General features: G+C 43.6%; 1 protein-coding gene across 1 annotated transcript in view; it reads right to left on the reverse strand.

Moving 5' to 3' along the window:
• The window catches only part of ZMAT4 (zinc finger matrin-type 4), a 340,674-nt gene that overhangs the window by 132,482 nt on the left and 184,422 nt on the right, over positions 1 to 23,770 (reverse strand). The window contains exon 4 of the mRNA XM_032618467.1: positions 7,693 to 7,849. Coding sequence (XP_032474358.1) covers positions 7,693 to 7,849 — 157 coding nt within the window. The remainder of the gene's footprint in view (positions 1 to 7,692; positions 7,850 to 23,770) is intronic.

Consider the following 23,770-nt stretch of genomic DNA (forward strand, 5'->3'; position numbering starts at 1 on the left):
CAGTTAAAGATGTCAGCGCCACCGAGATTAGAAACTCTGAGCTAGATAAAGGGTTCCTGTGAGAAACTGAGAGCCCTTCCTAACACCCCACACCATAGGTTATATAGTTATTAAGGCCCTAGTTGGACGACTCTCATCCTAAATTCTTCTCAGATCTCTCCAACTGCAATGATTCTAACTGTTCTTCAATAGATCCTGTGTATCCATAGATCTTCACGGTGTGTTGTTCATTGTAGCCAAGGGCCCACGTTTCCTCCACGGCGAGCCTCAGAAGGGCGTGTGGTGTCTTATCCACCTTTACATTCCCAGGACCAAGGGTGACAGGAACTGAGCGAGGAAAACAATGAACTAAAACCTCCAAGTTATGAACTCACTTGAGGCAGGTACCAGGTGAGGGAATTCCAGCTTCTGTAGAGAAGCTACTTCTATGAGCCCTTAGAGTAGAATTTTCTGTCCCAGAATGCCAGAGTTGCTGGGTGAATCGACGGCCAACAATGTCCCATGCTTGATGCAGCAGGAACTACCTTTGGCCAGAAAGTCAGTGGGACTGGAGCTGGTTGAGAAGAGCCAGTAGGACTTCCTACAGCCCCTCTTATGGCATCAGTGGAATCTTCAATTACCCGTTGAGCTTGGTGTCCTGTGGCGTCACATGAGGTTGGAGCAGGTGGGACCACAGAGCCAGAAATTGATTTGCAGAATCCCGCAGCTCTGTGTTTGCCCTGCCCTGCTTCCATCCCATGCACCCGACGGTCCTTGGAGCCCTGACTCAGCCCCTCCTCCTAACCTCTGAGTTTCTCTCACCCTGACCCTGCTTTGCTCTCCCCACCTCACAGCCCACCTCTGCCCCACCCCAAGCTTCTGCACTGACTATGCTTCTTCCTCCTCTGATTTTTGGACTCAGCTAGTCCACACTCTGGACGTCCCAGGCCAACACCACCAATGGCTCCCTCCCTGCACACAGCACAGAGCCCCACTTCTCCCATCCTCCGACTTGCCCTCTGCTCAAATCTGGTCTCCTGCTCGGTCCTATTAGCCCCTGTCCACCCTCCCTCTCTACCCAGTCACGCTGGATCATGTCTCCTTTGGCAGATTTCCCTGGCTGTTTTGATTCATCTTCTCCCCAGATTCCTGTGACCTGTACCCTGACCCCTACATCTGCACTCGTACTTGTCCTCAGGCAGGGACAGAACACCAGGTGACACTGGCTGTCACTCTCTGTTTCAAGCACACGGAAGACAGGCAAGCTTGCGTCCGGGGAGGATGCGGGAGAACAAGAGTGTGGAGCCCTGTCCCCTCCAGGAGGTGCTCTTGGTAAAGCAGTTTCACCCAACGGAAGCAGCCATGGATGACAAGACAATAAAGTATTTCAAGAGCAAAATTATATGGCCCGGAGTTCAGAGCAGGGTAAATAAAAACAGCTTCATTTCCTAAGCAAACAGAGCAAAACATTTCCTGAGCTCTACGTGGCCCTGTAATTAGCACTTTGCATTTATTAATCAGAACCTATAATCATTGTGGAACGCCTTTGATATAAGTAACAGCGTTAGACCCATTGTACAGATTGGGAAAGGGCAGTCCAGGCAGGTGAAGTCCTCAGCCAGTAAAGGGTAGGGTCTGACTGACACAGGACGAAGTCAGCAGTGGCTTTTGCACAGCGAAGTAATAAGTTATACTTGGGGGTAAGGCCCTGATACAAAGATATACCTCCTTCCCTCAGGCAAGTCTCTGAAAACTCACGTCAGTGTTCCCTATGTTGAATTTGAGGCTCCCCAAGGTGAAATAAGTAAAGTATACATAAAGGAGTGCCCTGTTTGGCTAAGTATTTACTTAGCCCAGGTGTGTTAGTTTCCTCTGGCTGCTGTCACAAAGTCCCACAAAATTAATGGTTTAAAGCAGCACAGTTTTACTATATCACCATTCTGGAGGTCAGAAAACTTAATTCCATAGGCAACCTCAGTTGCCCCTTGCCATGTAACACATATTCACAGGTTCTGGGGATTAGGAAGTGGGCACATTTGGATACACTATTTGGTCTCCTCCAGGCAGTAACAGTGCCCTTGGGGCACCACCAATGGCAGACCTGCAGCCAGTGAACATATACCCCTACAGGGCACCCAGGCAGCCACGGGGAAAGTCCAGCACAGCTTACGGTACAGGAGCCCCGAGTGGAGCCATCCACCTGGCTCCTCATCTTCCCCTGCTCTCCCCTTCACCTACAGACCCGGCTCCTGTGAGGGGCCTCCAGGGCCAATCCCCGCCTTCTGTGAGCAGGTTTAGATCAATCTTCTAGCCCTTTGTGTTTCCACTCTGATCACACAGCTTCTTCCATATACCTAAGATTTAAGATTGGCACTCTCTTCTGGGCCTTCATTCTGGTGTCTGGTTCCTTATCTGATCCTTCAGAGACATTGAGTTCTTGTCTTTTCATTTTTTTTTAAATAAATTTATTTATTTTATTTATTTATTTTTGGCTGCATTGGGTCTTTGTTGCTGTGCACGGGCTTTCTCTAGTTGCAGTGAGCGGGGGCTACTCTTCGTTGCGGTGTGTGGGCTTCTCACTGCGGTGGCTTCTCCTGTTGCAGAGCATGGGCTCTAGGCGCACAGGCTTCAGGAGTTGTGGCTCGTGGGCTCTAGAGCACAGGCTCAGTAGTTGTGGCGCACGGGCTTAGCTGCTCCGCAGCATGTGGGATGTTCCCGGACCAGGGCTCGAACCCGTGTCCCCTGCATTGGCAGGCAGATTCTTAACCACTGCGCCACCAGGGAAGCCCGAGTTCTTGTCTTGAAAAAGGTTTACTGTCACCTCTATTTGCTTGCCAGTCCTCAGTCCCAGATGCAGAGTCCTGCCCTCGGCTTGGTGGCTGCGTCTCTCTCCTCCTGACAGGTTTCCTAAACGCCAGAGCCTGTTTGTGTCCTTGGCTCTGTGGCCACCCCCTGCCCATGAGTTCACAGTCCCTGCTCCCCCGGCCCACCAGCACCAGCACCGCTCCCCTCTCCTGGGCCAGGCCCCGCCTTGGTTCACAGAACTCACCCCAGAAAGGTCCATCTCCAAGGAGACCCAATCCCGGGCACCCCTGTACTCTTCCCAAGGCAGAGTTTGAATAACCCCATGTTAATCATAATCCGGACGTCAGAGGCTCTGATAGAGGAAAGGGGTCAGGCTGCCTACTATCCCCCATCAACTCACCAAAGGCTCACCTGGGAAGAACACAAGACCTTCTACTTTTCAAAGCACTTTTCAATCTATCATTTGCTCTGTAAAAGGGCCAGTGAGGTAAATGCATCCAGTACAAGAAATAGACGACTGATGGGAAAACTAAGGTTGAAAAGTACGTGGAGCTACTAAAGGAGATGCGACAAGACCGAGCCAGGGCCTCACTTCTGTCTCCTGACTCCCAGGTTAGGATTTTTTCCGCCATATTATGTCAGTGGGTCAAGCCTGTAGGTAGCATCCGCTGAGAATCTCAGGGTCGGAAGGTCTTTAAATGTCATCTAGGCTAACCATGTAAACTAGGGACATTAAATGTCCTCTGGGCTAATGTCATGATGGTGGCAGCCCCTCAGGAAATGCCCTGCCAAGTGGTCAGCCAGCCTCTGCTTCAAAAGCAGCCCCCTGACACACAGCTCACCTTTAAGTGTCTCTGAACATTAATAAAGCCTTCCTTATCTAGAGCTCAGATCTGACCCCCTAATGTCCACCTACTCATTGGTTGAATCTGTTGCATCCAGGCACACGCATGTGTGCACACACACATATGCATACACACACACACACAACAGAGGAGAGCCAAACTGGACTCCGTGTTGGATCTGTTTCTTTTGCCTTAACCTTTGCCTTCCGCTGCTTTTGTTCATTAAACGGGTACTGTCTATACATAATGGCCTGCCTTGGGGAACCTGCCCTTCTGCCTGAATGTTAAACCGAAGTGGCTTCGTTCAGGGAAACTCTGGACCCTGTTCCACCTGTAGATGGCTGCAAGAAAGAAGAAATTAACACATCCCCTCCCGGAGGCTGGCCATTCCAGGGGATAGTTGCGTAACTTACGGCCTTTTTACTTTACTTCCTCATCTCCTCCCTTTCTCTGTGCTATAAAATAAACTGGCATCCAAACCCCGATAAGATGGTTATTTTGAGACTTTAGTCTGCCACAATCTCGGTCTGGCGGCTTTCCGAATAAAGTCGTATTCCCTGCCTCAACGCCTTGTTTCCGATTTATCGGCCTGTCGCGCGGCGAGCAGAGCGAACTTGGACTCGGTAACACACACGCAGCGTGACTCTTTCCCATGACAGCCTTCTGAGTAATCCCTTTTCCGTGCTAAACAACCCCGCTCCCTTTCCTCTCCCTCCAGTGAGAGGATTTCCATGCCCTTCACCATTCTGGCCTCTGTCCCCTGAGTCACCTCGAAACGCTTCCCACAGTGTGGCAGTGACACGACCACGGCAGCCTAATCTAGCCTCCAATCTGGACAAGACCTCCACGCTGAAGTCTGCCAAGGCTTAGAGAATGTGGTGGGTCCTGAGTCCTCATCACGCTCTCATCTTACAGAAGGATCTAGAAAAGTGTGAACTGGAGCAGAGATTCCACAACACGCTAGCAAACAAGATCCGGAACTGGGTTTTGTTCTAGTGGCCCTGCCAAGCATCTCAGAAATTCTAGTAAATACACGTCCATCTGGAAAGGCAAGCCAAACCTAAACTGTGTAATTCGGCAGGATCCCCAGCTGATGCCTCTTGAGTAGGAGGAAAGGTAATGATTCCCAGATACCAACGCTCACCCTCATCAGATGGAGTAGCTCGGAGAAGCAATGAGTTGTGCTTCAATTATTCGTACCCAGAGATCGCCACCACTCAAGAGCCTGGCATTCATGGAGGGGAGGCTTCAGCAGCACAGCTGAGTGGGGAGGTTGCTTCTGAATGCAGTTGTTTATGAGTTATATGTTCTGCTTTTCCCGTTTGTTTTCACGATAGAAGTAATGTCAAGCCCATCTGGTTGAGTAGGCAGAGCAGTTCCGAGATGAGCAGACAGTGAACCTTCGGCACCACTGCTGGGTTCGGGTGCGGGCGGCAAGGGCGGATGGCAGGCAATCCCGACTCCACGAAGGAGCAGAAGGGGCCGCACCTGGGGGCTCAGGAAGCCCGTGGCCTGGGTATTCTTTCCTGCTGCCTCTTGGTCCTTATCCTGCATTTGCAGTAACTGCATTTTGCTGGAGACCAAGCCTCAACCTCTATCCTAGGTCTGGCAAACCGGGTTCCTGATGTGTCCTTATACTTGGTTTCCAGCCCAGCACTCTGGTCTAAAATGACGGTGCCCTGCCATGCTCTGAACAGCCTTTTCTTTCCCTAGAGCCCCAGGACTGCAGCCAGCACCCTGCTACCACCTGCCCGACTTTCTTGATGCTGGTACCCTGCTTGAGTCTCAGCAGGATCTCAGTACCCAGACTCTCCATTGCTGGATTCCACCCTCCTATCGGGCCCTCCACCCCTGTCCTGTGCCTCAGGACGTAATGCCTACCCTCTGCTTACACTTGTACCTAATGACTCACCTCCCTGTAGGAGGACACATTGCTTCCTTTGCTCCCTGCCAGCAGCTGGCTTGACAACAACGCCAGCCCAGGGACCAATGTAGCTTCCCAGGCTCTCCAGTTCTGTCTGAAGTTATCAATGTTCCAAGATCCTTTCTGCTCAAAGCAGCTTTGGAGGAGAATGGATGAGAGGTTAAGCTGAAGAAAGGGAGATGCTGGGAAAAGACAACCAGCATCTGTTTCCATAGCCCAAGCCACGAGCTAACAGCTCGTGCTACCTTCCCCCCACCCACCCCCATTCCCTCCTCACCCACCCAGCAGCTTGATGACTGTCACAGTGAGGACCGGGCCAGCCCCCTGGACACCAAGACTAAGTCATTAAGGAAATGCTGCATTTCAAGTATTTTAGATTCTTTTCCTTTGGAATATATTGATGGCAACTAACAACTCAGGATAACTCAGAAAAACAAACTGATGCTCGGTTATCTTAAGGATGTATTGAAATTCACAAAGAACTATTTTTTTTGCCTGGTGGTGATTTTTTTTACAGAAATAATAACTCCCATTTGCTAATTAATGTGATAAACAAAGATATAGCCTCTTCTCTCCCATCACCACCTCCAAAATTAATTTTAACAGCAATACTAAGCTTAGGCAGAGAGAACAAATGGGCTAGTTACACATTCATGGAGAACAGGTAAAAACTTTCCAGTGGTTGTTTCTTTGAGGTGTCTATTTTAAGAGATTTGGGGGGGAGTAGGTTACAAGGTGAGTATCCAACCTTTTAGAGAGCAAAAATCAAGAGTTCCGACCAAGTGCCTGCTTATCAAATGTCAACACACACAACGTGCCTAAACCAAGCTGAGCTTGTCTCCAAATTCAGTGTGTTTTGCAACGCCATCCTCTGTCTGAATGTCATAGCCACCTTTACAAAAACAACAGTCTTTAGTTCAACTAAGTAGGAAAAGGCAGTGAAAAGATCCCTTGCTCGTCTCCAGGTAAAAGCAGATATTTTTCTTAAGAAAAACCCCAGTGAGGATAAAAGCCAAGTATTGTTTTAGACTCTCTTCAATTTCAAAAATACCACTGAAAAACTAATTACACCCACGATTTATGCATGATGCATTAGGCAGCCAGGTACAATGCACTGCTACCTTGTAATTGCACTGAAAATGTCAACATCATGAAATATACCCTCAACTTCTTGGGAATATCACCTAGTCTCGTAACATCTTTGCCACAATGTAAATCTTGTCCAAATAATCTATCTTGATTAAATGATAACAGTAGTAATTTAGTTCTATGACTTAATAGACTTCTGAAGAACTTTTTTTTGTTACTTCTGAAAAACTAGAGGGTCAAATGATCTGTTATCAATGTTTAAGCTTTTTTTTTTTTTTTTTTTGCGGTACACGGGCCTCTCACTGTCGTGGCCTCTCCCGTCGTGGAGCACAGGCTCCGGACGCGCAGGCTCAGCGGCCATGGCTCACGGGCCCAGCCGCTCTGCGGCATGTGGGATCTTCCCGGACCGGGGCACGAACCCGTGTCCCCTGCATCGGCAGGCGGACTCTCAACCACTGCGCCACCATTGAAGCCTAATGTTTAAGCTTTTTATTGTGAAAGTTAATAGGCTTGAATCACAAGATTCCCTACAAAGATGACTGAACTGTCATCTGGGGGGAGAGGGTGGGTGCACCTCGGTGTCAGCACATGAAAGTGTTTTTAAAGACTCCCATTTTCCTCCTCCGTATCCCCATGAAGACGAGAACATTCTCCAGGATTGAGTAGGGAAGCAATATGTATACAATACACTATCCATCACCCCTACTTATTACAGACCCAAACTAGAAAGGACAGTCTTCCTTACATAATAGATCGATTATCTTACATAATATACAATAAATATGACAGACAACATCACGCAGGATGGAAACAGCCATTCCGAAGATGCAAACTGCTGAATTACGCATCTGAAGGGGCCAGGTTGAGAGAACCAGAACTTGGATCTAACAGTCTTATGACAGCACAAGTTCTGCTGGGCTACCTGCTCATCCCTTTAGGTTTTCCTCTCATCCACTCTCATCCTGGCAGCCACCCGTGAAGAGGGAGCCTGATGAACGGGACGGGCACTGGATTTCAGTGTCTCCCCGCCATCACTGTTCAGACACCTACCTGTGGTCGTTAATGGGGTTTTCTCTCCTAGCAACAGTTTTAACCTTTTGGCATGGATTTTGCCTTGATAATGTGAGTCAGCCACCACCGCGGAGGTGAAGGACATGTTACAGAGGGTGCAACACTTGTTTTTATCCACCATGTCGGCATCGCTTCCCTGTGAGGGAGAGAGATGAAAAGAACATTAGCGAGAGCCCCAAGGCCTCTGATGTTTTTGTCGCATTCCATTCTGTTCCACGTGAAACTTACCATAGACTTTCTTCTTGAAATGTCTGTATTGTCTTTGCTCTGCAATCTCTTTTTTTCTTCTCCATGATAATCATCAAAACTTTCTCAGTTGCTAACTTCAACCTATATTTAATAGGGACCACTACTGCCAGCACTGGGAACACAGGACAAATGGGCGGATACGAACCACCCGCAGAAAACCAAGGCCCACAACAGGTGTAAACGCATGGGACCTGGCACCGGGAGGAACGGGGTCTCTCACTTCCTCCATTATATGCATCAAAGTAAGTAAAATATCGGAGTTCACATGGCCTGAATTATTTAGCAAAAATTATCATTTGGCATTCAGCTCTGCCTTCGACCCACTTTAGCCTCACCAGGATACGTGGTCCCCTGTTCAAGATTTTTTTAAAGATTTCTTTAAGGGATTGACTGTTTTGCATAATTAATTTGAGTCCATATCATAAAGCTACGGTGACCATGCTGGCTGAATTTTCCAAGAGAGTTTGTGTCATTTTCCTTTTCTTCAGGACGTGATTCGTTAACTGCTGCACAAAATACTTAAATCCAGCTTGATTTTTACTCCTTTGTAAGACTTCACGAAAATGAATAATGATTTGCAGAAAATAAATCCTTTGTCAGACCATGTGACCTGGCTACTGTGCTCACAGATCATCAATTACCTATATTCTGTGAGGGGAAGATTAATCCATGGGCTCCCCTCCTGCCTAGTTAGAAATTGAGGGTAAAGGAGGCTCTCAGATAAGAAGTTAATCTATTCCTTAATGGAACAGCAGTAGCAGAGCATCTCTTTATTAAAGCAGCAGCCTTGGGTGAGTATCTTGCCCCACAATAGTCCCTTCTCCTATCCCCGGCAGGCCCAAAGAGTGCAATTTAAAATAAAAAGGAATGAAATTGGGTCATTTGTAGAGACATGGTTGGACCTACAGACTGGCACACAGAGTGAAGTAAGTCAGAAAGAGGAAAACATATATTGTATAATAACGCATACGTGTGGAATTTAGAAAAATGGTATAGACGATCTTATTTGCAAAGCAGAAATATTCTGAGACACAGACGTAGAGAACAAACATATGGATACCAAGGGGGGAAGGTGGGGTGGGATGAATTGGGAGATGGGGATTGACATATATACACTATTGATACTATGTATAAAATAGGTAACTAACAAGAACGTACTGTATAGCACAGGGAACTCTACCCAATGCTCTGTGGTGACCTAAATGGGAAGGAAATCCAAAAGAGAGGGCATATATGTATACGTATAGCTGATTCACCTTGCTGTACAGTAGAAACTAACACAACATTGTAAAGCAACTATACTCCAATAAAAAATTTTTTTAAATAAAATAGGCTGGGGACGAGGATGAGGGTGGGGATGGGACTGAGAAAGGGAATTCTGTATTTTTCTGCATAATGATAAGATGTCCAGACTGCTGGAGAGTGTTGCCTTGCAAATTATGGGGCAGTTAGAAAACGAACTCCTTCCTTCTTAAGGCATTCGTTGGTAATATGGCTGACAATTGTCAGTCAGTCTTGGGAGGAGCAGGGTGTGTGTGTGTGTGTGTGTGTGTGTGTGTGAGAGAGAGAGAGAGAGAGAGTGTGTGTGTGTGTGTGTGTGTGTGTGTGTGAGAGAGAGAGAATGTGTGTGTGTGTGTGTGTGTGTGTGAGTGTGTGGTTGTGTGTGTGAATGTACCAGGAGGCTGGGCTGCAGTTCGGGGATCGGGGAAAGGGAGAGACGCCATAAGAGTCTCTGAGATTTGCAGTCCCACCTACAGCTATTTATTCTCTTGACCTTAGCATTTAAATCTTAGCATCTCCCCAGCCCCCTTACCACAGCTAATGAGTGAGATTGAAAGAAATGTACTGCTAGGGGCTGGAGTGGGGGTCGGTGAAAGGAGATGGATTCTATGGAGAGGGGAGGGTCTTCCCGAAAGGGGTCTCCTAGGGAGGCACAAACCTCAGGGCGGGACGTCTGGGTAGACATCGAGGCTGGACTCACCGAGTGTACCCTTGCTGAGGGTTTCAAGCCGAGGTTTTCTCCTCAATAAAAAACTAAAAAGTGAATTCCCTGGTTAAGGCTCTGCGATTCTACTGCAGGGGGTGCAGGTTCAATCCCTGGTCGGGGAGCTAAGATTCTGTATGCCTTGTGGCACAGCCAAAAACATTTTTTTTAATTTAAAAAAATAATAAAAATAAAAAACTAAAATGAAGTCATAAATACTTGTACCCCTTTGTCTGGTCTACGGTGGAGCTGACTGGACCAGGCAGGAAATAGGAGAAGAGTTGGCTTCCCCGCATCGACCTCACCAGCCAAGCCCAGGAGATGCCCCAGATCTATGTATGGGGTAGAGCTAGGAATACCGGGAAATACAAACCAGGGGGTTACTGAAGGCTTTGAGCCCAATAAATGAGGAGTGGACAGGGGAGGACTGAGAGACACGAACCGGCACTTTCCACTCTGTGTGACAGGATGTTTGTCCTACATCTGGCGGGGGTGGCGGTGGGGGGAAGGAAGGTTGTCAAGGTGAAAGTGGTTGCTTGAATTACCCGTTTTCACCTACTTACGCATAATATGGGTCAAAGCACCTAATTTTTTTCTTAGAATTAGGCAGAAGATTATTAGCCAAAGCTTAACTCACAACCTACAGCTGTTCAGACCATGTGCATCCCTCCTGCCTCTTTTAGCAAAATTGCCGGCCCAGCCTGCCCCTCTCTGCCTGGAGTTCTAAGGTGGAGACATTTCTACGCAAAGTGGCTGCTGTCATTATATGAAGTGTATTCAGAACTCGTTTCCGGGGCAAAGGACAGCCCTTAAACTGGATAATGACCAGGTGGCTTACGGTATTCATTCACCCAACACATTTTTAAGGACCTCCTAAATGTGTGAGATGCTGTGTTAGAGGAATATAACCCTACTCCTTGTTATTAAGGAGGTTGGGACCAGGAGAACTGGAAAAGGCAGGTATAAAATGAAAGAGAAATATTGTAATCAAAGACATATAGTCTCCTATTGGACCCACGTTCTCCCAATTGTAAGGTAAAAAGACTAGTAATATAAATGAGCCTATTTCTGTGGATTTTCATCTTCAAGCCTTTCTTGTGCCTGGAATGTCCTTCCTCATCATTTCTCGTCTAATCTCCTCTTTCCAGAACCTGTTCTCATGGCCCAGGTTAACCACCACTTCTTGAGATGAAGCTTCTTCTGTCTCCCTCTACTGCCCTGCAGAAGTGGGCACTGATCTTAGGATCCTCTGTGTGTCCTGTACGTACTTCTCTTATAATAGAGCACTGAGTCATGATGTTTATTTGTTTTCATATTTGTTCCCCTTGTGAGGAAGAAGGACATTGCTAAGGTCAAGGAAATTGATACTGAGGCCCCAGCTTTTAGCACAATGCTTGCCACACAGTTGGTCCTACAGTTATTTACTGGATGAATGGAGGAGTTGAGGGTTGGTTTGTGAGGTTAGTAAATTGCATGCCATAAAAAGTCAAAAGAGGAGACAGGTAATGCAAGGAGGTCTATGGTCAGCCCAAATCTTTCAGACTGACAGGAAGTTGGCCAGAAAAAGAACCAGAATTTTCAACAATTTATAAACTAACTTGAGGGTTCAACTAGGGCAACATTTTCCAAAAATTTATGTTTGTTTCATCATGGTTTTAATATATATTCTTAGATTTCTGCTCTGCTGGGCAATCTCATTCACATCACAATATAGAACAGGGGTCCCCAACCTTTTTGGCACCAGGGACCGGTTTCGTGGAAGACAATTTTTCCATGGACCGGGGGCGGGGGGGATGATTCAAGGACATTGCATTTATTGTGCAGTTTATTTCTATTATTATTACATTGTAGCATATAATGAAATAATCATACAACTCCCCAGAATGTAGAATCAGTGGGAGCCCTGAGCTTGTTTTCACTTGCCACTCACTGATAGGGTTTTGATATGAGTCTGCAAGCAATTGATTTATTATGGTCTCTGTGCAGTCAAACCTCTCTGCTGATGATGATCTGTACTTAGAGCCGCTCCCCAGCGCTAGCATCACTGCCTCAGCTCCACCTCAGATCATCAGGCGTTAGATTCTCATAAGGAGCGCGCAGCCTAGATCCTTCGCGTGCACGGTTCACGGTACGGTTCGTGCTCCTATGAGAATCTAATGCCGCCACTGATCTGACAGGAGGCGGAGCTCAGGCGGTAACGCGAGCGATGGGGAGCGGCTGTAAATACAGATGGAGCTTCGCTGGCTCACGTGCCGCTCACCTCCTGCTGTGCGGCACCATTTCTAACAGGCCATGGACTGGTACCGTGGACCCCTGATATAGAAGAATCAAAGAATAATAGAAGCAGAGAACCAATTGTTATGCAAAAATATATCATGGGATGTAATTATGCCATCATTGCGGAAGAGGGTCAAAGAAAGTTTAGCTGTTGTCTGACAAGAGAGGGGCTGGGATGCCCTGAGAAGTTAGGCAGATTTTGAGGCCCATAGGACATCTTTAATAGGATATGTTACTAAAGAGGTCAGTGTAACTCACACGATGCCACCATCTCTGGTTCCTCTAATGACCCTGGTGGAGATGCAACTACCCAGAAAGAATCTCAATATTAACCAAGGGCCTGGAAACTGCCGGAATTTAATTGTGTGTTCCTGGCTATCTACATCCTAAATTCATAGCTCCTTGCAACTACAGATCATAGCATTGTTCCTGGAGTCTCCTACTGCCCCCCAGAGCCCTGTTCTTCTATGGCTCAGGGGAGAAATTCCATAAAAGTTGATAAACTGACCTCAGTGAACACATTTAAGGTTTCTGGCTTAAAGAGGTGAGAATGGCCCCAAACTACCAAGTAAATTAAGGGGAATCCAAGATTGTCTTAAAATATGGGTTTCAAACTTGAGGTAAACATTCAGTGGGACTTTTTCAATGCAGTGTCCACATGGCTGAAAGAAAAAGAAGTTTGTGGAGGGTCCTAAGGCTGCCTAGTCAAAGCATTCTGCAAAGTTAAGAACTTTTCAGAAGAATTCCATCTAGGTGAAAAAACGCTGCTGACTAGGCCAGAAATCTAGTCTCAAAATTCTGTTTTCTTTTTTTGTACTTTTTTTACTTAATTCAAATAACTGTCTTCATTCTCCTTTACTTTAAGTGAGTGTAAAAAGCCTGAGAGAGAGACTTTTATTTCAGAGTATCAGAGTGAGGAATCCTGTGAAATTGTTCCCTGGAAAAATAAACATAATCAGTGAAAATTCTTTTTTTTTAAAAATAAAAAACTTTAAAGTCTCTGAAAATTATCCTAAGAGCAAACACCAACTTAAAAAATATATATCTATTTAAGAAAATATACTAACTCTCAGTAAGAAGAGTGAGAGTCTACGGCACTTCAGAGACAACCTCTCCCTCCCTACTGACCCCCCAGTTCAACATAAAAAAAGGTCAACTCTGCTGTGTGTGGTCAAGAAATTAGTGTTCCCTCTCCCATCAGCTCCCCATTAAGAGATATCAGGAAGAACAGATCACCAACACATCCCCTTTAGCTCCAAGCTGTAGAAACTAAATTCTTGGCAATGTAGCCCAGACAGAGATCAGGTACTCTCTTCCTCACTCTTACTCATAGGACAGGAGCTCTTTCCCTGGCATAGCAGGCCAAGAATATTGGAACCATGATTGGCCATGCCCCAGTTTGCTTGGAGGAAAGAGGTTCTGTGCCAGGGGAAACAAGCTAAGAAGACCAGAGGCTGCCACCTCTGCCCAGATAATAAAGCAGAGATGTCACTCTGAGAAAAGCAGTGGCTCAGAGATTTTTCCATAAGAACAGAGTGGTAAGGGGGGGCTGTAAGAACAGAGAGCTCTTAAACTCTCCCCAGAGGAACTGACTGTGTTTGAAATAGAGTGTGGGAAGGTTTATGCTAGAGGATGCTCTCAAAAACAGTGGAGGTTTTGGTGGTAAGCGATTAAGAGAAAGCTGATAGCTCCATCACAGCAATAAGCTAAACCATAGCCCAGCTAGTTTATCAGAAAGAACCAGGGAAAGAGACAGCTAAGGCGAGCCTTCCCGGAGTGAGAACAAACTTCAAAGACTTGCCTCAAAAACTAATGCTACAAAAAGGACTGAATTTAATCTGATCAGAATTTATACCGTGCACTGGCAGAAACAGAAGAGCAATCATCCAGCAATTAGCAGAGCCTAAGAGCTAGGTATGATTCTAGCAGAGGCAGACAGCTTAACAGAGAAGATCAGGGAAAGCGACAGTCAAATAGAGTCCTGCAAAAACACCGTCACCCCACAATGACTGTGCTCTTTCCTAAGGCTGTTCCTCTGAGCAATGACATTTGTGGCTGCATATCATGGTGGGGGGGAGAGATATAATTAAAATAATCTAGCAAAGACACTGGACAAATAAATAAGCAATCAAGAACAAAAACAAACCCAAGAGGGTGGGGGAATAAGTTTCCAGAATTGCTACAATATATTACCTAAAATATCAAGTTTTCAACAACAAAATTTAAAAAAAATTTTTTAAAAACCCAGAAAAGTGTACCCCATACAGAGAAAAAAAAAAAAAAAAAAAAGAGGGCCCAGATGTTAGGTTTATCTGGCAAAGACTTCAAAGCAACATCAAAGACTTAAAATGATTAAAAATGTGTTCAAAGAATTAAAGGAAATCATGCTTAAATAATGGAATGTATGATGCCAATATGCTATAAAGTAGAGAGTATCAATAAAGAAATAGAAATAATGAAAAAGAATAAAATGGATATTCTGGAGTTAAAAAGCGCAGTAATTGAAATTAAAAATTGACTGGAGGGGCTCATCAGTAGTTTTGAGGTTGCAGAAGAAAGAACCGGTGAACTTGAAGACAGATCAAGATAGAGATTGTGCAACTCAGAAAAGAGAGAAAAAAAAGAATGAAGAGAATTGAACAGAGACTCAGAGAAATGTGGAACACCCTTAAGCACACCAACATATGCATAAAATTGTAATACCAGAAGAAAAGAAAGAGAAAGGAGCAGGAAAACATATTCCAAAAAATAATGACTGAAAACTTCCCAAATCTGAAGAAAAACATTCATCTACACATCCAAGACATTCAACAAAACTCAAGTAGAATAAGCGCAAAATGATCTACATCCAAATACTTCATAGTAAAAACACTGAAAGCCAAAGACAAGGGGAAATTTTTGAAGCAGCAAAGAAACACAGCTCATCACAGACAAGGGAACCAAAATAAGATAAACAGTTGACTTCTCATCAGAAGCAATGAAGTTCAGAAGACAGTGGGATGACACACTCAAAAGGCTGAAAGGAAAAAAATCTATCAACCAAGAATCTTACATCCTGCAAAACTTTTATTTCAAAATTTAAGGTTAAATAAAGGCATTCGTAGATTTTTTAAACCTGAGAGAATTTGTTCCTAGCAGATCCACACTATAAGAAATACTAAAGGAAGTTCTTGAGGCTGAAAGCAAATGACATCAGACGATAAGTTGAATCTCATAAAAAGAAACAATAAACAAAGAGCACCATTAAAGGTAGCTATGTAATTATAAAAGACAACATAAACGCATATGTCTTCTTTCTTCTCTTAACTAATTTAAAAAGTATATAGAGTCACATGTATATACTTGTATAGTTGGGCCAATAATATATAGAAATATAATGTGCTTCACAATAATAGCACAAAGGAGGTAGGTGGGAGCAAACCTGTAATACAGTAAGGAAGTGACACCAGGTTGTAACTCAAATCCACAGGAACTAATGTTAAGAACCATAAAGAGTAACTAAGAAGGTTAATACAACAAACACTAAAATATACACTGTTGTCTAATTTCTCAGCTTCCTTAAGGATATAAAATTACATAAAGTAGTAATTATAGCAATATATCATTGGGTTTGTGACATGCATAGATATTATATATATATATATATATATAATAGCACAAAAAATGGAAAGAGAGAAGACTGCTATACGAGTCATATTTCTATATTACGCTAAAATTAAGTCAGTATAAATCTTAAGTAGATTCTGATAAGTTGGGATGTATGTGTAAGCACTAGAGCAACCACTAAATAAATAATTTCAAATAATACAGTGAAAAATCTCTAAAGGAATTAAAGTGGCATAGTACAAAATGTTCTCTTAATGCAAAAGAAAGTGGTATAAGGAGAAATAAGGGAATAAAAAAGACATAATTCATACATAAAATAAAAACTAAAATGGTAAACATAAATCCAACTATAGCAACAATAACACTAAACTGTGGCAGTATTATAGTCTAATCAAAAGAGAGATGCTAAGACTGGATAAACAGAAAACATGACCAATCTACATGCTGTCTGGAGGACACACACTTTGGATATAGTGATACAAATGGGTGAAACGACAAGAATGAAAAGACGGGACTTCCCTGGTGGTCCAGTGGTTAAGACACCATGATTCCACTGCAGGGGGGCGTGGGTTCAATCCCTGGTCAGGGAACTAAGATCCCACATGCCACAGGGCATGGCCAAAAAATAAAATAAAATGAGCATAGTTTTAAAAAATAAAATAAAAAAATTAAAAGATATATCAGGCAAACAGCATACATAACGAATCTGTAGTGACTCCTAGGAAAAGACTAGGCAGTACACTTTTTAACATCAGTTTGAGCAATCTCTTTTTAGATATGTATTCTCAGGCAAGGGAAACAAAAAACAAAAATAAACAAATGGGACTATATCAAGCAAAATACTTCTGCACAGCAGAGAAAACTGTCAACAAAACAAAAAGACAACCTACCAAGTGGGAGAAGATGTTTGCAAATCATATATCTGATAAGAGGTTAATATCCAAAATATATAAAGAATTCATACAACTCACAAGTGAAAAATAAAACTGATTAAAAAATGAGCACAGGAGTTGAAGAGACATTTTTTTTTCCCAAAGAAGACATATAGATGGCCAACAAACACATGAAAAGTTGCTCAGCATCACTAATCATCAGAGAAATACAAATCAAAACCACAGGGAGATATCACCTCACACCTGTCAGAATGGCTACTTTCAAAAAGAAAATAAATAACAAGTGTTCACAAGAAAAGGGAACCTTGTGCACTGTTGTTGGGAATGTAAATTGGTGCAGCCACTATGAAAAACAGTACTGAGGTTCCTCAAAAAATTAAAAATACAACTACCATATGATCCAGCAATTCCATTTCTGGGTTTCCAAAGAAAACCAAAGCACTAATTTGAAAAGATACATGCACCCCTATGTTCACTGCAGCATTATTTACAATAGCCAAGATATGGAAGGAACCTAAGTACCCATCAACAGATGAATGGATGGATAAAGAAGACATAATACATACACACACACACACACACACACACACACACACACACACACACACACAATGGAATGTTGGTCATAAAAAGAATGAAATTTTGCCATTTGTGACAACATGGATAGACTTAGAAGGTATGCTATATGAAATAAGTCAGACGAAGACACATACTGTATGATTTTACTTATATGCTGAATCGAAGAAATAAGACAAATGAACAAAAACTAAACAAGTGAACAAATATAACAAAATAGAAACAGAGTCATGAATACAGAGAACAAACAGGTGGTTGCCAGAGGGGAGGGAGGTAGGGGGATGAGTGAAATAGATGAAAGAAATCAAGGGGTACAAATGTCCAGTTACAAAATAAATGGGTCAGGGGATAAAATGTGTAGTGGGGGAAAATTAATAATAATGTGATATCTTTGTATGGTGACAAAGGAGGTCAAAGGTACAAACTTCCAGTGATAAGCTAAATAAGTACCATGGGTGTCAGGTACATGATTAATATAATTAACACCGGTGCATGGTAAAATGAAAGTGATTAGAAGAGCAAATCCTGAGTTCTCCTCACAAGAAATATGTTCTATTTCTCTGATTTTGTATCTATATGAAATGAATGATGTTCACTAAACTTACTGTGGTCATCATTGCATGATGCATGGAAGTACGTAAGTCAAATCATTATGTTGTACGCCTTAACCTTATAACGGTTCTGCATGTCAATTATCTCATAATAAAACTGAAAGGAAAAAATTGGACAAAGGATCTGAATAGACATTTTTACAAAGAAGGTATACAAATGGCCAATAAGAACATGAAAAGATGCTTGAATCACTAACAATCTGGAAAATGCAAATAAACCACCGTGGGATACCACTTCATAACCACTAGGCTGGCTAGAGTTTAAAAGATGGGTAATAAAAGGCATGAGCAAGGATGTGGAGAATTAGGAACCCTCATATACTGCTGGTGACAGTGTAAAATGTCACCGCCCCACACTGGAAAGCCATCTGGCAATTCTTCAAAAGTTGAAACGTGGAGCTGCCGTACCACCCAGCAATTCCGGTTCTAGATACGATCAGTCCTCCTCATTTACAGGCACGTACAGGTCTCCCCCGCTTTTCGGAAGTTCGCTTTCACAGAAGATCTCCAATTAGTACCTGTTCCACTAACTGAAAGCAATCCCAAGAGGATTTTGACTTTTGGGGAGAAAAGTGAAAACAGCACTGAGCTTTTGTTTTGCACTGAGCTGTTACAGGGGCAGCACACAGCCGCAGCAGCCGGAGGAGCACCACAGGCTCCCTCCCCGGGAACTACACAGCATCTCAGCATCAAGCTGCCATAGCTTTGCACACCCTGTGAGCATCTGTTCCTCCGTTAGCAAGGTGTGTCCTAAGTTAATCGCTTCTTCGCTTTACGCCATTTCAGCTTACGAAAGGTTTCACAGGAACGCTCTACCTTCAGATAGTGGGGGGAACCTGCATTTGCAAATTTACCTACTTGCAAATATTTATCTGTAACCCCCAAATCCACACTTGTGGTGCTATTGTGGTAATTCGCAGACTCACGCAGTGGCAAAAAATCTGAGTCACCTGACACACACGTTCCCAGCTGAGCTTGAACAAGGCAACACTGCCTTCTTGTTTCACCTCTCATGCTGTAAACAAGTGTTCTTTTTATGGCCCATTCAGTTCCACATTATTTTTTGCATTTTTGTGCTTTTTCCTGGTGATTTCACCACTTCAAATGACCCCCAAGAGTAATGTTGAAGGGCTGGACAGCGTTCTCAACCACAAGAAGGTTGCGATGCACCTTACAGAGGAAATACACGTGTTAGATCAGCTTCATTCAGGAGTGACTCATAGTGATGTTGGCTGTTTGAGTTTGGTGTTAATCTATAAACAATACTTTACATCTGGAATAAGGACGAGAAAATTCGCTGATCCTTATGTTATCCAGAAAGTGCTAAAGTCATATCTGCATGATGATAGGTGTGGAAAATCTGGAAAAGTGGCTAAATGTGTGGATTCACAAGATAACAGCCGATAAAAAAGCATAATGGACAGCTTTGTTGCGAGGCTAAAAGTCAATGAAATGTACCACGTTACCCAGAGTCAGGAAACTATTAAATGTTCCTCAGCTAATTTTATCATAAAAAAGAACTATGTATAATCAATTATTTGTAAGAAATGTATATTAAATAAGGCATCTTTAAAGAGAAACACATAAAATGAGGTTATGTATTGATAGACTGACAAAAGTCTTGGGACCAGCGGCTTGCAGGAACGTAACCCTGTATTTCCCCTAGAAGCAGTGGGTCAGCATTCGCTAACTCAGAGCTGGTGACTTTACAGCACATAACTACATGAAAAATGAGAATTGAATGTATATTTCATTCAAGAGAAATAAAAATATATGTCCACATAAAAACATGTACATAAATATTCATAACAGTATACTTCATAATAGCCCAGAAGTGGAAATAACCCACAGGCCCATCACCTGAAGAACTGGTAAACACAATGTGCCATAATCCATACAATGGCCCATTATCAGCAATAAAAAGAATAACGCACTGATACACGCTACGGCCCAGATGAACCTTGAAAACTGTGCTAAGTCAAAGGAGGCAGTCACAAAAGACCGTATATTGTATGATTCCATTTGTAGGAAATTTTCAGAATAGGAAAATCTATAAAAACAGAAAGTAGCCTAGTGATTGCCACACAGTAGGAAAAGGGGAGAGAGAGTGAGAGAAAATGGGAGCAACTCCTAATGGCTACAAGGTTTCTTTCTGGTGAGGATAATATTCTATGGTTTACTATGGTAATAGTTCCACAGGTCTGCGAATGCACTAAAAACCCTTGAATTTGTACACTTTAAATCGGTGAATTGTAAGATATCTGAATTATACCTCAATAAAACTTAAAGGAAAAAAAAAAAGCCTAAGAGATGCATTTAAGTATTCCAAAAGCCCAAAGGAATACTACATTTGAAGCATAACTTTTCTTTTCTGGGCATCTTCTGCTTGGAGGCAAATCCGCTGAGAAAGGGAAAAATAAAAAATATTTTGTTCGTGTGGACTGCCTTGTAGTATATGTCTCAGAACTAGCTGGAAGTCCTTGTAATTCTGATCACTGGTGTCCATTTTAGCTAAAGACATTTCGTGGCTACCATGGAACTCTAACTGCAGCTGCTATTAACCTACACCTAAAGGCAAGAGCAACCTGACACCCCCTGCTAGAGCCAGAAATAACTGTATCTCCCAGCACATACCGTGCAGTAAGATGAAATGTCCAATAAATGCAACTGTTTCCAGAGTTATGCATGTCGTTGTTTATCATCTGGTATTTAACTTTGAAAAGAGGCAGTAAGCAGGAAAGACTGTTCCTTCTCCTTCTCTCCTACTTTATTGGGACCGAAAGACCTAGAAGATGCGTCCTGACTGACAGCAGGGTCCTGAGCAATCTTTCTCCCACTGTTCTCTCTCATGTATCCTGTCCCCCTCCATTTAGATCACGCTGTCCTCTCTCCTCCCAGGCTATTCAAATCACACCCAGATGCCGGTCCATTTTCTCCAGGACTCCTGTGAACTTTCAACTACGTCTTCGTGGCTGACCTCTCCCCATCCTGAATATCTGTGCCTTAAGTTTTGATTAGGTATATTTCTTTAATTGTGTCATCTGCATTTTTTTTATTAGGATCATCTCTCCAAAACCATCTTGAAGGCAAGAACTATAGGAGTGATTCTCTCTCCCCAACCCCCATCTCCAGAGCCTCCTGTGGGTCTAATTACATAGAAGAGACTCAATAAACACGGAATAAATAGTTGCTGAATGAATGATGTGAAGTGGCCATCCACGAACCAGTTCTAACTTGGTCATGTACATCTGTTTTCCGCATAAAATCACCTCTCCCCTGCTCTCTTCCCAGCATTATTGCTGTGTCTCAGGAAAAAGTCAATGGGCATGGAGTTCATACTCAATACTGAAATGGACATAGTGGCAATGGTATGTTATCATGGGAGTTTGCCCACACAACAAGGATGTGTCCTGCTGGCCAGGAAAGTGGATGGTGACCAGATATCCCAAGAGGAAGCTACAGTGTCTGCAAGAAAGTTGGCATGAGCCTCGTGTCCCAGTGTTGACTAGAGAGATACACAGCCTTTGGATGGAAACCATCCCTCCATTTCCATAGAATTGGGGAAAGTGGTCCTTTTGACACTAAAGGAAAGAGAGGAAGAAGATGTCTCCCCGGGAGAGATGCAGAATTGTCTGTGTGCTTTTGGTGTTTGGAAGGCATTGGTTTGTTTCTGCAGTCACTGAAGAAATATTTAAACAGATGGTAACAGTACTTACGAGACCCCCAAACGGAGAAATTAGCCAGAGCCCCTGAGACAGGACAAGCACATAAGTCAGATAAGCCCCACTAACAAAGAGAAGGGGCAAACATAACTGTCACCATTGAATAGATGTGCCACAGAGAACAAAGGCGGTGGGAGAGGCAGGAGGGAAGAGGGGGAGACCAAGGGCTAAAAGCTCTGAAAACCTAGAACCTTCCAAAGGAAAAGCTGTATGTCCCGTCTGAGACACCACTTGAAGATTGGACAGAGCTGAGGTGGCCTTAAAATTTGAATGCCACCCATGCCAGAGAGGCCCTCCTTCAGAGAGCCCTATTCACCTTCACCATCCAAACTCTCAGACCCCACGTACCCACACGGCTGCCTTTTCTGAGCCATATGAGGCCTTTATGTATTTTCCCACACTTAGTTTTCATAGTAACTCTAAAACAGGCTTAGGATTTATCTCTGTCTTCCCTTTTCCCTCATCCCCCAAACACAACCCATCAGCACATCCTGTCAACTTGTCCTCCATTTACACCCCCAAACAGTTTCTCTCTGTCTCTCAGTCCACTTGTATAGTCTTTTCTCTGATCACTGCCACCATTCAAGCCTGAGTCCTTCTCCACGGCATGCCTCTCTTTTATACCCTTCATAGCACTTACTTCACATTCTAAAATTATACGGTTTAGCTATTTAAATAACTTATTTCTTACCTGTCCCCTACCACTAAAGTATTCAATCCTGTGTGCCCAGTACCCAGAGCAAACAGCACTGGCCTAGAGTCTGTAAGACAAGCCACAAATATGGCCACATTTAAACTTTTAATAGTCATATTAAAAGAATTAAAAGAACCTGTGAAATGAATTTTTAAATACGTACTTTATTGAGCCCAATATATTCAAACTAGTTTCCTTTCCACACGTATTCAACATAAAGATTATTAAGGAGCCATTTTATATTCTTATTCTCCTACCAGGACTTTGAAATCTGGTGTTTACATTTGCAGCACAAGTCAGTTCAGGTTACCCGTATTTCAGGTGTCCAGTGGCTCCATGGGCCAGTGGCTACTGGGTTGGATGGCATAGTTCTAGATCATAATGAGTAATTGTTAAATACTAGTTGAACTAAAAAATGAATGAATAAATGAATGAAGGGCTCAGTGAATAAATAAATAAATGAATTCCCATTTTCGCAGATCAGGACAGTGAAACCAGAGTGTTTACATAAATTCTCCAATGTGTCATATGTTTAGAACGTGGGGGAACTGATTTTTGAATCCTTGACTCACTGAATTCAAGGCAGTGCTATCTCCATGATATGGCACTGGCATCTTAGGTCAGTTGTCTCATCAAAAGCTTTCAAGGGCCCTTTACTACCTAAAAACAAATTCCTTATCATAACATTTAAAGCCTGCTACCACGTAACTCTCAACACACTTTTCCACTGCCTTTCACACATAATGTGCCCCAGGCAAACTGATTTTTTCAAGGTCAGGAACACAAAGGAACCTGCCAGGAGATGGCCTGAGGTCCCTGTTCTCCATGTCTCTGCTCTTCATAGCCTGGTCGCCTGCCCTTGTCGGATGCTGCAGGTGAGTGAGGATCCCGTGCTTTTGGTCCCATTTCTGTATCAGGTTGGACAGCAGCAGACTCCCCAGAAGAGGAAGCCCCTATCTTGTCCATCTTTCTCTCTCTGCCCCAGCAGAGTGCCCGGAACATGGCAGCCTGAATGGAGGAATAAACCCCCCATCCTACAACCACCCTGAGTACATCCCTGCATGTCCTTGTTCATATGGCTCCTTCCACCTAGAATTTCCCCAGTCTCTCTACATGCAAGGGTCACTCAGATACCATGTCCCTCATCAAGGCTTCCCCAAGACAGCCCACCACCAAGAGATCTCATTCTTCCCTCACTGCTGCACAACTTCGTTTAGGTCTCTCCCCACACACCTGACACCACAAAGCAAATATCTCACTGTCTCTACTGGATCGTTCATTCTTTGGTCTAAAGAGGTATCATCCCCAGCGCCCAGCATGGTGCTTTTGTGTGACGTCCTAAAAAAAACGCAGAATACTGAATTAAAGAGGAGCAGATCTGCATTCAAAAGATGCTGGTTTAAGTCCTGGCTTTAAATGTTCGAGATGTCACATAATTATTGAGT

The sequence above is a fragment of the Phocoena sinus genome, chromosome 21, assembly GCF_008692025.1.
Source record: "Phocoena sinus isolate mPhoSin1 chromosome 21, mPhoSin1.pri, whole genome shotgun sequence".
NCBI classification, from domain to species: Eukaryota; Metazoa; Chordata; class Mammalia; order Artiodactyla; family Phocoenidae; genus Phocoena; species Phocoena sinus.